The sequence below is a fragment of the Rattus norvegicus genome, chromosome 2 (assembly GCF_036323735.1).
Source record: "Rattus norvegicus strain BN/NHsdMcwi chromosome 2, GRCr8, whole genome shotgun sequence".
Classification (NCBI taxonomy): Eukaryota; Metazoa; Chordata; class Mammalia; order Rodentia; family Muridae; genus Rattus; species Rattus norvegicus.
In genome coordinates this window covers 114,643,437-114,657,815 of record NC_086020.1, presented here as the reverse complement: position 1 = coordinate 114,657,815, position 14,379 = coordinate 114,643,437, and the positions used below count along the sequence as shown (strand labels likewise).

The 14,379-nt window shown below is 43.6% G+C and overlaps 1 protein-coding gene across 2 annotated transcripts in view; it reads right to left on the bottom strand.

Annotated features, from left to right (window-relative positions):
* Window positions 1–2,906: 2,906 nt before the first annotated feature.
* Lrrc31 (leucine rich repeat containing 31) overlaps window positions 2,907–14,379 on the bottom strand; it is a 30,733-nt gene continuing 19,260 nt past the window's right edge. For both annotated transcript variants that reach the window (XM_063282702.1, XM_006232238.5), the window contains 2 exons: window positions 8,925–9,092; window positions 2,907–5,972 (listed from right to left, as the gene is read on the bottom strand). In XM_063282702.1, coding sequence (XP_063138772.1) covers window positions 5,641–5,972; window positions 8,925–9,092 — 500 coding nt within the window. In that variant the 3' untranslated portion in view covers window positions 2,907–5,640. The remainder of the gene's footprint in view (window positions 5,973–8,924; window positions 9,093–14,379) is intronic.

Sequence of the window (14,379 nt, the reverse complement as noted above, 5' to 3'; positions counted from 1 at the left end):
TGTTTGTGGGAAGAATGATATGACACCGGGAACTGCTTCAGAGAGAGCGCATGCTGAAGGGGCTAGGAGACATGGGTTCAAATGAAGCAAGGCGGGATAGATGTAAGCTGAGAAGCACAGCAGTGGGTGAGGAGCATGTGGGGGTGCACACATTCCTTTGTCTGTTTAAAAATACTTGGGGGCAGCCACGGATAAACGAGCAGGCCCGTGGGAATATACTGGCCTGTCCACTCACCCTGCACCTGTGCTGACGTCTTATACAGTATGAAACCAAAACCAGAAAGCTGACATTGCTTCAATAAGCATCACTAATTATCAGGTGTGTGTGCACCTGTGTGAACATGTGTGCATCATGTAGTCCAATGCGATTGTGTCATGCTCAGCTTTCTACAAACGCCACTGCAGTCAAGACGTGGGCTGCTCTTTGTAAGTCCCCCTGTGACAGTCTTTTGCAGTCTTTCGTAGGTACGCAGTGTGTACCGATCCCATTTACCCATCATTTCCTGCTAGACGGCAGCCCTGGAGATAGACAGGGTGGCCTGAGAAGAGGTACGGAGTCAGCAAGGGAGGAGCCAGTCAGGCATGGTGGTCAGGGGCATCTTGCAGGTCCGACTGACTAACAACTGGTTTCTATTTTTATTTCTAGAGGTTTCACAGGACAAAACAAACTAATGCTTATCCAAGAAGTACAGATGATGTCATTTTGTCTCTGGACATGGGTTTAATTCTTCATTACATGTCCAGGGTTTCAAGTTCAGTCATAATTAGAAAGTGCAAATAGAACATATTTTGTTTTTATTATTAGCCCTGTAACTCCAAGAATCTAAAGAGTGTCTCCACCAGAGCAAACACATTTATTATAAGACAGCCTGATTTTAGAAGTGCTTGCAGCTCTAAGTAAAGCACTCCAGACTAATAGAAAATATCTGAACTAGCTTTTTATCAATAGTGAATACTAATATATAACTCTCTTGACTATACTGTTTCATCATCTACACTATAACATAGGAAAAGCTTACTTCAATCTATTTTATTTACAGAGTTCTAGTCCTCCAGGGGTGTACCCCATCCAAACGCCTATCTTTAAATTACATTTTTGGAGAGGTCTACTCGTCTTGTAAAAAGAGGTCTTGAATCTTGAATATGTTACTAATTATCCTGGCCAGTCGGAGTTTGTCAATTATCTCTGTTTATATTTTCAGAGAGCTCTAAGAACACTGTAAAAAGAGGCCTTGAACCTGTTACCAATTCTCCCGGCCAGTTGGAGTTTGCCAACTATTTCTAAATGTACCCTGTTCCAGTTATTTCAGTTTGCCTAGAGTGGATAACCCAAGAAGGTTCCTGGAGCCATGGCCTCATTTAAAGATGCCCACCTTAGTATTCTGTGTGCGTATCACAATCTCCAGGGCATGAGGAAGACTTTAAAATAGGGCCAGATACAGTCATTTCTCTAAAAGCGGAAGGGATAGTAAGTTTAGGACTTTTCAAAAAAGACTCAGGCATCATTCTCTTGGGGAAAGACACAAAGTGAATCACAGTGCAGAAAGTTCCCAAGCATGCAACACGCAGAGACCAGAACCTAAAAGCGAGAGACAGAGCAACAGCGCTCACAGCATTCAGCTCAGCTTTGCTGGAACGGTGTCAAGCAGCCGTGCTGGCTTCATGACTCTCACGGTTTCCAGTGGCTATGGCTGTGCCAAGATCCCATCAAACAATACATGAGATTTCTTTTCTTTTTTAAAAAAAGATTTATTTATTTATTATATACACTGTAGCTGTCTTCAGACACATCAGAAGGCATCAGACATTCACTCATTATTGAAAGGGAATTTATTATGAATAAAGCTACAGAGAATATTCACGCATGGGTCTTTGCATGATGGTTGTGAGCCACCATGTGGGTGCTGGATTTGAACTCGAGACCTCGGGAAGAGCAGTCAGTTCTCTTAACCACTGAGCCATCTCTCCAACCCTATGCAACTTCTTTTAAACTTTATGTTTATTTACTGTGTGTGCCTGTGCATGTGTCTGCCACAGTGAACATATGGAGGTCACTTTTGGGAGAGTTTTTGGGACAATCAGTTTTCTTTCTTCACCATGTGGTTTTTGGGACTCACGTTCAGATGTACAGGCTTTATGGCAAGCATCTGTATTCACCAGGCCTGGAACTGACTGCCAGCATAGCTTACTTCTAGTCCATCCAACTTGTTGCATGCATCTAATTTAATCCTCTTTGTGTGCACACAAGTGTGCAGATGCATGGGCTCATGATCACACAACAGGACATGCTGTGTCCTCCTCCATGGCTCTCTGACTGACAGTCTCTCACTTAACTGGCATCACTGTTGCAGTGGGTCTGGCCAGCTTACGCACTTTGTGGCTGGGCATGGGACCTAGTCTTTCAATCTGTTTCTGTGTTCATTCATTATTGAAAGGTAACTTATTATGAATAAAGCTACAGAGAATATTCACACACAGGTCTTTGCATAGACATTACGTTTGTAAGGGAATTCTCAAGAGAACCCAATCTGCAAAGCACCCCTTCTACTGCTCTCAAAACTCCCTCAGCTTGATGACTTTGCTTTGGAACAGTGCTGATTTTAAATGTAACATTATCACACTTATTTCTTTCTTTCTTGGGAGGGCATGTGCATGCCAGGGTGTATGTGTGGAGTCCAGAGGCAACTTGCCACAGTCAGATCTCCTCTTTATCGTGTGGGACCTGGAGATTGAATTAAAATGGCTGGGCTTGGCACCAAGCATGTTTACCTCTGAGCCAGCACACAGGTTTTACATTTACACATCTTTAAGCCATGGTTGAAATTCTAATGATTCATGTTGTCATGTAGGAAAATAAACCCAAGTTTACTTGCATGTATGTACCAGAACATAAATTTATAGCAATCATTCTTGCCATTCATTGACTTACCCTCCAGGAAATGAAAATGTTTAAAACTTGGATAACATAAAACGAAAGCTTTCACAAACAAACAAAAAGCAAGAAATGCCAGAAGAAATGTTTATTGGAATTTGCTTGTTCTAGTCAAAGAAGGTTTTATTTTTATTTTAGGAAGATATGATTTTGGCTTTTAAATTGTTGGCTACTTAAAAAAAGAAAACAAACTCACATGTGCTGGTAGCCATTGCTACTGTGGATAGTTTATAGCTAAGGAAGAAATATAATAGGAGAAATTTTATATGTTACAATAATAGTGTCTTAGTTAGGGTTTTACTGCTGTGAACAGAGACCAAGACCAAGACAATTCTTACCAGGACAACATTTAATTGGGGCTGGCTTACAGGTTCAGAGGTTCAGTCCATTATTATCAAGGCGGGAGCATAGCAGCATCCAGGTAGACATGGTACGGGAGGAGCTGAGAGTTCTACATCTTCATCTAAAGACCACTAGCAGGATACTGACTCCCACATGGTTAGGAGGAGGGTCTCACTGCCTAGACCCACAGTGATGCACTTCCTCTAAAAAAGCCACACCTAGTCCAACAAGGCCACATTTCCTAATAGTGCCACTCCCTGGGCCAAGCATATTCAAACCACCACAAATAGTTAACATAGCCTGAGTGCTGGGGAGATGGCTCAGTGCATACAGCACTTACTATGCAAGCATGAAGATTGGAGTTGGGATCCTCAGAACCTACACAAGTCCATGCAGGTATAGTAGCACTAAGAAACAAAAACAAGGAATCCCTGGGCAGAGTGACTGACTAGACAAGCTGGAATCATCAAGCTCTGGGTTCAGTGAGAGACACAGCCTCAGTAAGTAAAATGGAGAGCAATGGAAGACACCTGGTATCATCTTTGGATCTCCATGTGCACACACACACACACACACACACACTAATATGAAAAGGTTAGTGCCTTTCTCAGAATTATACACAGACATCTGTGCATGCACACATATACACCTTTGTAGAATACATAGAACATATAGGTGAAGTGGAAATTTCTGGTTTCCTTGGAGACTCAGTTGTGTCATGTGATGTTTTCCTGAAAACTGTCTTATGAGTTTTGCTGAAACAAACAAAGCCCAGAAACATGGGCTGGGGGTATGTTTTGCTGAGAACAGACATGTGTGTTTTGCTGGAAGCAGCCTGGGGAAAGACCATGTGATATTTTGCTAGAGTGGATGCTTGAGAAGACACGTGATGTTTGGAAAGGGTCTAAGTAAAACAGACAGTGACTGACTCTATGACATTGGTTCACCTTGCCACCCTTTGCTGGTCTTTGTTGGTCTACGCTGATGACGCTGTGGTATTGGTTCACCTGGCCTTCTTTGCTGATCTTCATTTGTCCTGACTTCATAGAGAAAATAATAGATCAAAAAACTCCTGATATTCCAGTGGCTTCTTGCTACTTCCACGGACTCAGGTCTCATGATTTCTTCTGACGGAACTGCTGTCGCTGATTTGTGAATGGTGTTTGCGAGTGGATCGAGCTACCACTGCTGGTTCATGTGAACCGAACAGCTGATATCCTGACAACACAGACTGGAATCACCCCCCAAGGACTATTTATAAACAGGTCTATACCCCCACCCTTGCCCCATTAACCTTTTCTTTCCTCTGTTGGGTGGTAGGCTACAAAGGAGATCAAAGCGTTTAAGAACCCTTACTAAAGTAGGTTTTGAAAAATCTTTGTTTACATATAGGGAAACCAGGCAGAAAAAAATCTCAGAACAATAAATAAATCAGAAGCATTACCACAATATCAACATTCTGGTGGGCTTCCTAAACAGTAGTAGACTCATTATTCACCTAAAACAAATGAAAATCCTGCTCTAAGATAGAAACTAAAGATATACTCACATTTTATTATCACTATTGTGTGTGTGTGTGTGTATAAGTGTATATGTGTACAGGTATATGTATGTTCAAATGGGTATGCTTATACAGGTGTGTTTGTATATGTATATGTGTGTGTGTACAGATGTATGTGGTGTGTGTGTGTGTGTGTGTGTGTGTGTGTGTGTGTGTGTGTGTGTGTAAAGCAGACACCAACCTCTGGTATTGCTTCTCTAGTGCACTACCCAGCTGGTTTTTGAGGCATGGTCTTTCATTAGCCTGGAACTCACTGACAGTCGAGCTAGCTGGGGCACCTCAGGGATCTGCCTGTCTGTGCCTCCACTGCATTGTGATTCAAAGCACACCATCACTCCTTGTGTTTTATGTGTGCTACTTAGATCAGATTCCGGTTCTCACGCTTATGTGGCAAGCACTTCTAACCTGAGCTATCTTTCCAGCTCCATATTTGGTTATCATATGCCAGTGGTTCTCAAATTCCTCAGTGCTTTGACCCTTTAACCCGGGTTCCTCATGTTGCGGTGAACCCCTCAACCATAAAATTATTTTGCTGCTACTTTGTAACTATAATTCCTCTACTGTTGTGAATCATAGTGTGTATATCCGATATGCAGGAATGTGTGATATGTGACCCCTGTGAGAGGGTCATTTGACCCCCCCAAGGGGTCGTGACCCTAGGTTGAGAACCATTGTCGTATAGATATAGTGACAAACATCTTACCCTATACAAGCTACTAAACAGCCACACGCTGAGCACAGCGCATGGCAGGATCTGTTCGCATTCTTCTCCTCCTCTGGGGTTGTTCATTGCTTATGAAGCAGCTCACTGAAACCCACCGTGGTCAAACCGGATGTCCCTTCTGCGGTCCTGGGTAAAGCAGTCTAGTTCTTTTTCCTGGAGGGCTGGGATGACCCATCTTCTCATCTCTATCCCGGTGATCACAGGAAGTTGGGTTACAGCACATAGCAAGTGCCTAAACCACTGCCCACACTCTTGGGAGCTTGAGGGCCGAAGGCTAATGTCTAGTTCAGTGAGCTCTTTAAGACGGCAGAGGTTTTGGCAGAAGATGGCCCATCCTGCATCACAGATACCGTCATTGTAGCTCAGGTCAAGCTTCTGCAGCGTGGCCAAATGCCCTGTCTGCATGACTAAGGCTGGAAAACAAAATCAGTCCAAGATATAAGGGTCCTCCTCTCTCCCTTGACTGGCCCCCTTTCCCGTAACACCACTTCTGAGGTTAGTGACAGCTGGTGATAACGTCCTTTTAACCAGATGTTTTATTTGGGGCATCAGAAATTATTTCAGTGAGAAAATTTACCTCTGTGCATCCCACACACAGCCCGAAAGCAGATCCCCCAGGCTCTCTTTTGTAAACCTCAGCTGGAAGGATTTCATTTTTGTATTATTATCTCATGTTCTTTGCACCACTGGAGTCCCAGTTTCTCCTGCAGATGTTTACTGATTAATGCACAGAAGGATGGCTTGCTGGCTTTGATTAAGGACCATTGGTACTCAGAATTAAACCTGCAAGTTTAAGGCTGGCTATGGATCCAACAGTGGACTTTCATTTCGGAGGTGCTGGAAATTGAGTCTAGTGTCTCATACATGCTCGGTAAGCACTCTACCACTGAGCTGTATCACCATCCCTAACAGTAAAGTCAGTGTATAGAACACACTGGCTAATTTCCATTTCACTCTAGAGACTTCTACTACATGAGATAATTTCCTCTTTGAAGAGCCCTTATCACATTGTCATGGTTTGGATATGCTTGGCCCAGGGAGTAGCACTGTTAGGAGATGTGGCCTTGGCGGAGTAGGCGTGGTCTTGTGGGCATGGGCTTTATAATACCCTCGTCCTAGCTGCCCAGAAGCCAATATTCTACTAGCAGTCTTCAGATGAAGATGTAGAACTCTCAGTTCCTCCTGCACCATGCCTGCCTGGACACTGCCATGCTCCTGCCTTGATGATAATGGACTGAACCTCTGAACCTATAAGCCAGCCCCAATTAAATGTTGTCCTGATAAGAGTTGCCTTAGTCATGGTGTCTGTTCACAGCAGACAAACCCTAACTAAGACATGTACTTTGACCTTAGAGTAGATGATGGCTTCTGCAAGAGGAAGTAGGCAAGATACCCAAGGCAAATGGCCTCTGCCTCCCACTTCTGCTGAACCCAAAAAGAATTAAGGAGAAGAGATAAGTGATACAGGATCTCAGAACAAAGGATATTGGGAGTCTCTTCATCAAACCTATAGATGAGTGATTTGTGAAGTATCCCTTCGAGAGTCCTCTATCATTTCATTGTGAGGCTGATCTTGCAGAAGGAAGCCCTTTCTAGCATCCCAGCCTATCTTCTAGTAACTCCGTCCAGTCACTCCCCTCTACCTTGGTCAGTTCATCTCCAGGAATACTCATGGCTCCAGGAATCTGGCAGCTGGCAGCAGAGTGGTGATGGGGATTATTAAAGCTAGATGAGGTGCATGATGCTTCACCATGGTTCCCAGATGGGAAGTGGACGCCGCTCTTGTAATTTGAGGGGATATTGGGCTAAGGTACCTTGCCTGGACTGCAATAGCTTAAATTGTTCTTTATTTAATTATCTTTCCACACTTCTAAATTGCCCTGTGGAAAGTGTGAGGTTTGTGCTACAACATCCCTTAAAGCCTCCTCTTCACAATTTTTTTTTGACACAGAAAGAGTGAACTTCTACTCAAAGCCTTCAGCAAGCTAATATCTGTAATAATTGATACTCAAATTTCGATTATGATGACACCTGCTTTTTCTTCATCTTTAATTTAAGATATTAAGCCATAGCTGTCCTAGAACTCACTCTGTAGACCCGGTTGGCCTTGACCATCTGCCTCTGCCTCCCAAGCACTGTGACTAAAGGCATGTGTGACTACTGCCAGCCATGTTTTTATTTCCTTTCTTTACATACTTGATTTTAAAATATATATTATTTTTATATGCATGTATGTATGTATCTATGTGGGGTTATGCACACCTAATTGTAGGTGTCCGTGGAAACTGTGTGTTCCCTAGTGTGGGAGCTGGGAACCAAATACGGATCTTGTGCAAGAGTATTACGTGTTCTTAGTTGCTGAGACGTCTCTCCAGTCTGCTGTAATTAATTCTTTGTATTACCAACTCATTTTGAGATGCTAGGGATTGAACCCAGGTCCTATGCATGCCAGGCAAGCACTCTACCACTGAGATACAGCCTTAGACTCTCATGTTGGGGGTTGGTCTGGTACTGCTATGTATTCAAATGCTAAATACTGATTCCCAAGATCCGGTTGCCTTGAAGAGCAGATCCTCACGTACACCAAAAGCTGCTTTGTAAGCCTTGCTCCCCATTTTAAAGCTATTGATTAAATAAGTGTCTATGGCCATTTATGTGGGGAATAGGAATAGGCAGAGTTTCATTTACCAGGCTGGGGGTCTTGCAGGTAGGGATCATGAGGAGGAAGAAGAGGAAATGGAGAAGGAGAAAGGAGAGTGAAGGAGGAGGAAGACAGAGAGAACAGAAGGTCTCCATGAGCCGTGATGGACCAGGAGCACGTGCCAGAGTGAAATGGACCCTGAGGCCACGACGATGGAACAGAAATAAACCAGGAAGACACAGACAGGTATTTGGGGGAGCACAGGTGGCGAAGTACTCAGTCTAACACTAGAAAAGTAGATTAGGAGTCAACCCCCAGTGTTTCTGCTAAAGCTAAATAAAAATATCACAGTCTGGGTCTCGATCATTTGGAAGCTAACGAGGATAGACATCATCCAATGACTTTTCGCTCTCACTCCTTTCTCATTTAAGTAAAGCATTTGGGGTCAGTTTGTAGGAAAAAGGAACAGTGAGAGCACCCTGTACCTAGTGTGCAAACGTCAGTGTGAGTGCACCGCAGATGACGGCTTCCGTGTGGATGGCTGAAGCAGAAGCACCTCCCTCCCTCCTTCCTCCTCATCCTCTCCTGCCACTCGGCTTCAAGATTACACCATCTGGCTTAACCAGACCCCTCCTAAGCTGACACCAAGGGAAAGGAAGCTGCCTCAGCCCCAGGTCCACCACTTTCCCCATGTTTGTGCCAAGACGGAGGGGTTAATACAAACCCAGGAGAGCCACGTCCTCCGTCACCAGGGAGCAGCTGCTCAGTCGCAGCTCTCGAAGGGACCTTGATAAATTTAGTGTTTGTTGAAGCAGCTCCAGGTTCCCACCAACACACTTATTCCAGGAAAGGTCGAGTATCTCCAGGGCAGGGAGGTACACGGAGGCTTCCGCTAAAATCGTAAAGATGGAGAGCATCAGTAACTTGGATCCCGAGAGAGACCATACGCTTCATATCTGCGCAAAGAGAGATGGGACAATATATTACGGGACCCAGGACTGGAAGGTCGTACTCGGGGCACTACTGAAACCTTAGTAATCAAGCCAGACTTGATTAAATGGTATTCACTATTCGCCAGGATTTCTTTGATTTCCTGTGTGCTTGCGGACAGGTACTTGGACAGCTGGTCAGGATTTCCAGGGTATGACTTGACTGGCACCTATGCAATGTGTGGTCCCAGTTGAAATTCAGGGATGGAGCCAAGCTTCTCTGCAAATATACCAAGCTGTATTTGTGTTGATTTCATGCAAGTAACCAGGCACGGTATTGTGGCTTGAATGAGAATCGGCCCATACATTCAAAAGTTTGCTTCCTAGTTGATGGAACTGGTGGAAGGGTTAGGAGGTGTGGCCTTTTGGCAGACCTGTGTCACTTTGGATGGGCTTTGAGATTTCAAAACTCTCAAGTCTTGCTCTCTCTGCCTGGGGCCTGTAGCTCAGATGTAAGGTGTCAGCTACTGCCCAGGTACCATGCCAGCCTGCCGCCACCAGGATCCTCCCCACGATGGGCACCGACTCATCCTCTAACCTTAAGCAAGTCCCAAATTAAATGGTTTCTTTCACAAGTTGCCTGGGTCAGGGGCTCTCTTCACAGCAATATAAAAGTAACTAAGGCACAAGGAAAGAGCGGACGTCTTCCGCAGAAGAGTTTTCCAATGCTAATTAATTCTCAGTTGGCGCCTAAGTTAAAATCATAAGAATTTATTCCCAAGCACATAAGCATTTTAATGCTTTTTTTTTTAAAAAATAACAATACTGTTCAAGGAGAAATCTCGCCCACTTGCCACAGATGTCTATAATAAAGAGGAGTCAGATTTTCTATTTTTCCTCTAGAAGTGGTGTAGAGTGCACGTCAGGTTGACTGGGGTAAGCACGTCAATGATGTGGTTTGTGGAGTGTCCTTATTCTTTGCTGATTATCCCGCCAGTGTAGAGGGAGCTGTCTCCCAAGAGCGATTTTCCCAACTAGGAGCTCCATTCATGAAACAGCACAATGCTCCCGAACACAGAGTATTCTGCAATTTTCCCAAATGAACACTGAGTGCAAAATGTCTCATTTTGCGTGTTTATCTGATGAATTACGGACTCCTCTAAGAAGCCAGCTCATCTACTTACTTACAAATAAATGCATGAAGTAGATCTTTTTTTTTAAATTTAGAGAATACTTTATTAGTTTTTGTAATCAAACCCACGTAGATAAGACCTTACATATTTAATACAGTGTGTTACCCCTGTACAAATGGAAAAAACTTAAGTTCAACATTTCTAGACCATTATGGCTGTTAATTTCTGTACAGTCCAACTCAACACAGTAAACGGGGATACTTTTTTCCAAAGTTGACAGCACAGCTAAAGTTTCAAAAAATTCAAATTATATATCTGTATATATATATTTATATTTATATAAAAAGACCAATAATAGCAGTGTGTTATGCATCAACAGCAGCAACAGCTTTTCCAGGTTCTGCAGTCATCTGAACAAAACTGTAGAGACATCCAGCACACTCCATTAAAAAAAAAAAAGTAAAAAAACAAAACCCGAGAAAACAGCACAGTTCTGTTACTCTTGTGGTACCTGGCACCATTTTTTTTTTTAAATTAGCTTCTCAATCATCATCTGGAAAGAAAACATTCTGAGCAACATCATTAAAAACAGCTCTGATAAAGCATGGTCACTACTACGTATCATAAAGCAGGTACAAGCTATTTTACATCCACAGAGGTATGATACAGTACTGTCCTACATCTATAATACTAGAGGATACAATTTAAAAGGCATTATTTGAGACTTGATTCTACTTTTCCAGCAGAGGGCCCAAAGGATGGTGTGACACAGCTTTGTAAAGAAACATACTCTAGACAGGATTTCCTTTCACTAGTGGCACAGTTCTAAGGATTCATTCTCTCCATGAATGTCAGCTAAAACCGTTATTAAAAAAATGAAATATCCCTAGAACAAAACCGTATAACCACCGGATTCACATGAAGATGACCTAGTGGAGACAAGCTGGACCTCACCTTACCAACAAGCTATCAAATCTGTTATGTTTAAACAGTGAGACCTCCAAGGAAGGAGATGCCAAGTAGTGCTTCAAAGCTTCGGACCACAATCAAACACAGCATCCTTTTCAACAGAAGCAGAAGCTCATCTGAATATGCTCAAGGATGCTGACATCAACATTTAATCATCTCCTCACTCATCCAGGAAGAAGGGGAGATCAGTTACTACTGTACTTTATTGTGTTCAACCAAATCACCATGTTACAAAAATAGCAAGCTGCCATAATAAAAAATAAGGCTCCTATATCCAGCACCAGATAGCATCATTTTACTTTCAAGCCTAGAAATTGCACACTTGTATATAAACCAACCGAAGATGAGGATTGAGAGTTCATCTTGGTGGATTTTTCCTTTGATGAATATGAAGTGTCCTTCCTTATCTTTTTTGATGACTTTTAGCTGAAAATTGATTTTATTTGATATTAGAATGGCTACTCCAGCTTGCTTCTTCTGACCATTTGCTTGGAAAGTTGTTTTCCAGCCTTTCACTCTGAGGTAGTGTCTGTCTTTGTCTTTGAGATGTGTTTCCTGTAGGCAGCAGAATGCAGGGTCCTCATTGCGTATCCAGTTTGTTAATCTATGTCTTTTTATTGGGGAGTTGAGGCCATTGATGTTGAGAGATATTAAGGAATAGTGATTATTGCTTCCTGTTATATTCATATTTGGATGTGAGGTTATGTTTGTGTGCTTTTCTTCTCTTTGTTTTGTTGCCAAGATGATTAGTTTCTTGCTTCTTCTAGGGTATAGCTTGCCTCCTTATGTTGGGCTTTACCCTTTATCATCCTTTGTAGTGCTGGATTTGTAGAAAGATATTGTGTAAATTTGGTTTTGTTATGGAATATCTTGGTTTCTCCATCTATGTTAATTGAGAGTTTTGCAGGATACAGTAACCTGGGCTGGCATTTGTGTTCTCTTAGGGTCTGTATGACATCTGTCCAGGATCTTCTGGCCTTCATAGTTTCTGGTGAAAAGTCTGGTGTGATTCTGATAGGTCTGCCTTTATATGTTACTTGACCTTTTTCCCTTACTGCTTTTAATATTCTTTCTTTATTTTGTGCGTTTGGTGTTTTGACTATTATGTGACGGGAGGTGTTTCTTTTCTGGTCCAATCTATTTGGAGTTCTGTAGGCTTCTTGTATGCCTATGGGTATCTCTTTTTTTAGGTTAGGGAAGTTTTCTTCTATGATTTTGTTGAAGATATTTACTGGTCCTTTGAGCTGGGAGTCTTCACTCTCTTCTATACCTATTATCCTTAGGTTTGATCTTCTCATTGAGTCCTGGATTTCCTGTATGTTTTGGACCAGTAGCTTTTTCTGCTTTACATTATCTTTGACAGTTGAGTCAATGATTTCTATGGAATCTTCTGCTCCTGAGATTCTCTCTTCCATCTCTTGTATTCTGTTGGTGAAGCTTGTATCTACAGCTCCTTGTCTTTTCTTTTGATTTTCTATGTCCAGGGTTGTTTCCATGTGTTCTTTCTTGATTGCTTCTATTTCCATTTTTAATTCCTTCAACTGTTTGGTTGTGTTTTCCTGGAATTCTTTCAGGGATTTTTGCGATTCCTCTCTGTAGGCTTCTACTTGTTCTCTAAGGGAGTTCTTTATGTCTTTCTTGAAGTCCTCCAGCATCATGATCAAATATGATTTTGAAACTAGATCTTGCTTTTCTGGTGTGTTTGGATATTCCGTGTTTGCTTTGGTGGGAGAATTGGGCTCCGATGATGCCATGTAGTCTTGGTTTCTGTTGCTTGGGTTCCTGCGCTTGCCTCTCGCCATCAGATTATCTCTAGTGTTACTTTGTTCTGCTATTTCTGACCGTGGCTAGACTGTCCTATAAGCCTGTGTGTCAGGAGTGCTGTAGACCTGTTTTCCTGTTTTCTTTCAGCCAGTTATGGGGACAGAGTGTTCTGCTTTCGGGCGTGTAGTTTTTCCTCTCTACAGGTCTTCAGCTGTTCCTGTGGGCCTGTGTCTTGAGTTCACCAGGCAGGTTTCTTGCAGGGGAAAAGTTGGTCCTACCTGTGGTTCCAAGGCTCAAGTTTGCTCGTGGGGTACTGCCTAAGTCCTCTCCGCGGCTGCAGCAACCGGGAAGATCTGCGCCGCTCTTTCCGGGAGCCTCTGTGCACCAGGGTTCCAGATGACGTTTGGTGTTTTCCTCTGGCGTCTGGATGTGCACAGAGTGCAGTCTCTTCTGGTTTCCCAGGCGTGTCTGCCTCTCTGAAGGTTTAGCTCTCCCTCCCACGGGATTTGGGTGCAGAGAACTGTTTATCCGGTCTGTTTCCTTCAGGTTCCGGCGGTGTCTTAGGCGCAGGGGTCCTGCCACTCCCGGGCCCTCCCCCACGGGAACCCAGAGGCCTTATACAGTTTCCTCTTGGGCCAGGGATGTGGGCAGGGGTGGGCAGTGTTGGTGGTCTCCTCCGCTCTGCAGCCTCAGGAGTGCCCACCTGATCAGGCGGTGAGGTCTCTCTCCCACGGGGTTTGGGAGCAGAGAGCTGCTGCGGGCCGGGATCCTCCCATGAAGTAGATCTTATTCATGATACGGGTACTTGCTCTACCGCCCAGGCTGGCCCCAGTGGTCTGGTCCTCCTGCCTCTGACTCCTGGGTGTTGGGATTCCAGGCAGGCAGCACATACTCTGCCTTAATTATGAAGGTGGACAGAGCCTATGAAGAGGCTCCCAGTTTAGGTAGCGACTGTGTTAAAAAGCAAAAGTCACACAGACCTGAAAGTTGTGGGAACTACCAGGGAAGCAGAGAGACCAAGTCAGACATACCAGAGTTGAGAATCAGACCGAAGGATCAGAAAGAATCTGTCTGCACAAGAGGAAGATGCTGGAGAGGAGAGCTGGCCCCTTCAGGTCACGTCCAGCAACATGGGTTCTACCTGAGACACTACAGGAAGTACACTGCCCATTTGTAAACCGATAAAACCCAATTTGTTTTAAGTGACATTTACAGACTCTGCAATAGTATTAACAGGTAACCTCTTGGGCATCGAGAGCCAGGCAGCTTCCTCAGAACCGTCTATGGAGTAAAGCCACTCGATTCTTGCAACCTTGTGATGCACAGGGCGTTGCCGCACTTTCTCTGTTTCACAGATGAGGAAGTGAAAAGCTGTCGCCTTGGG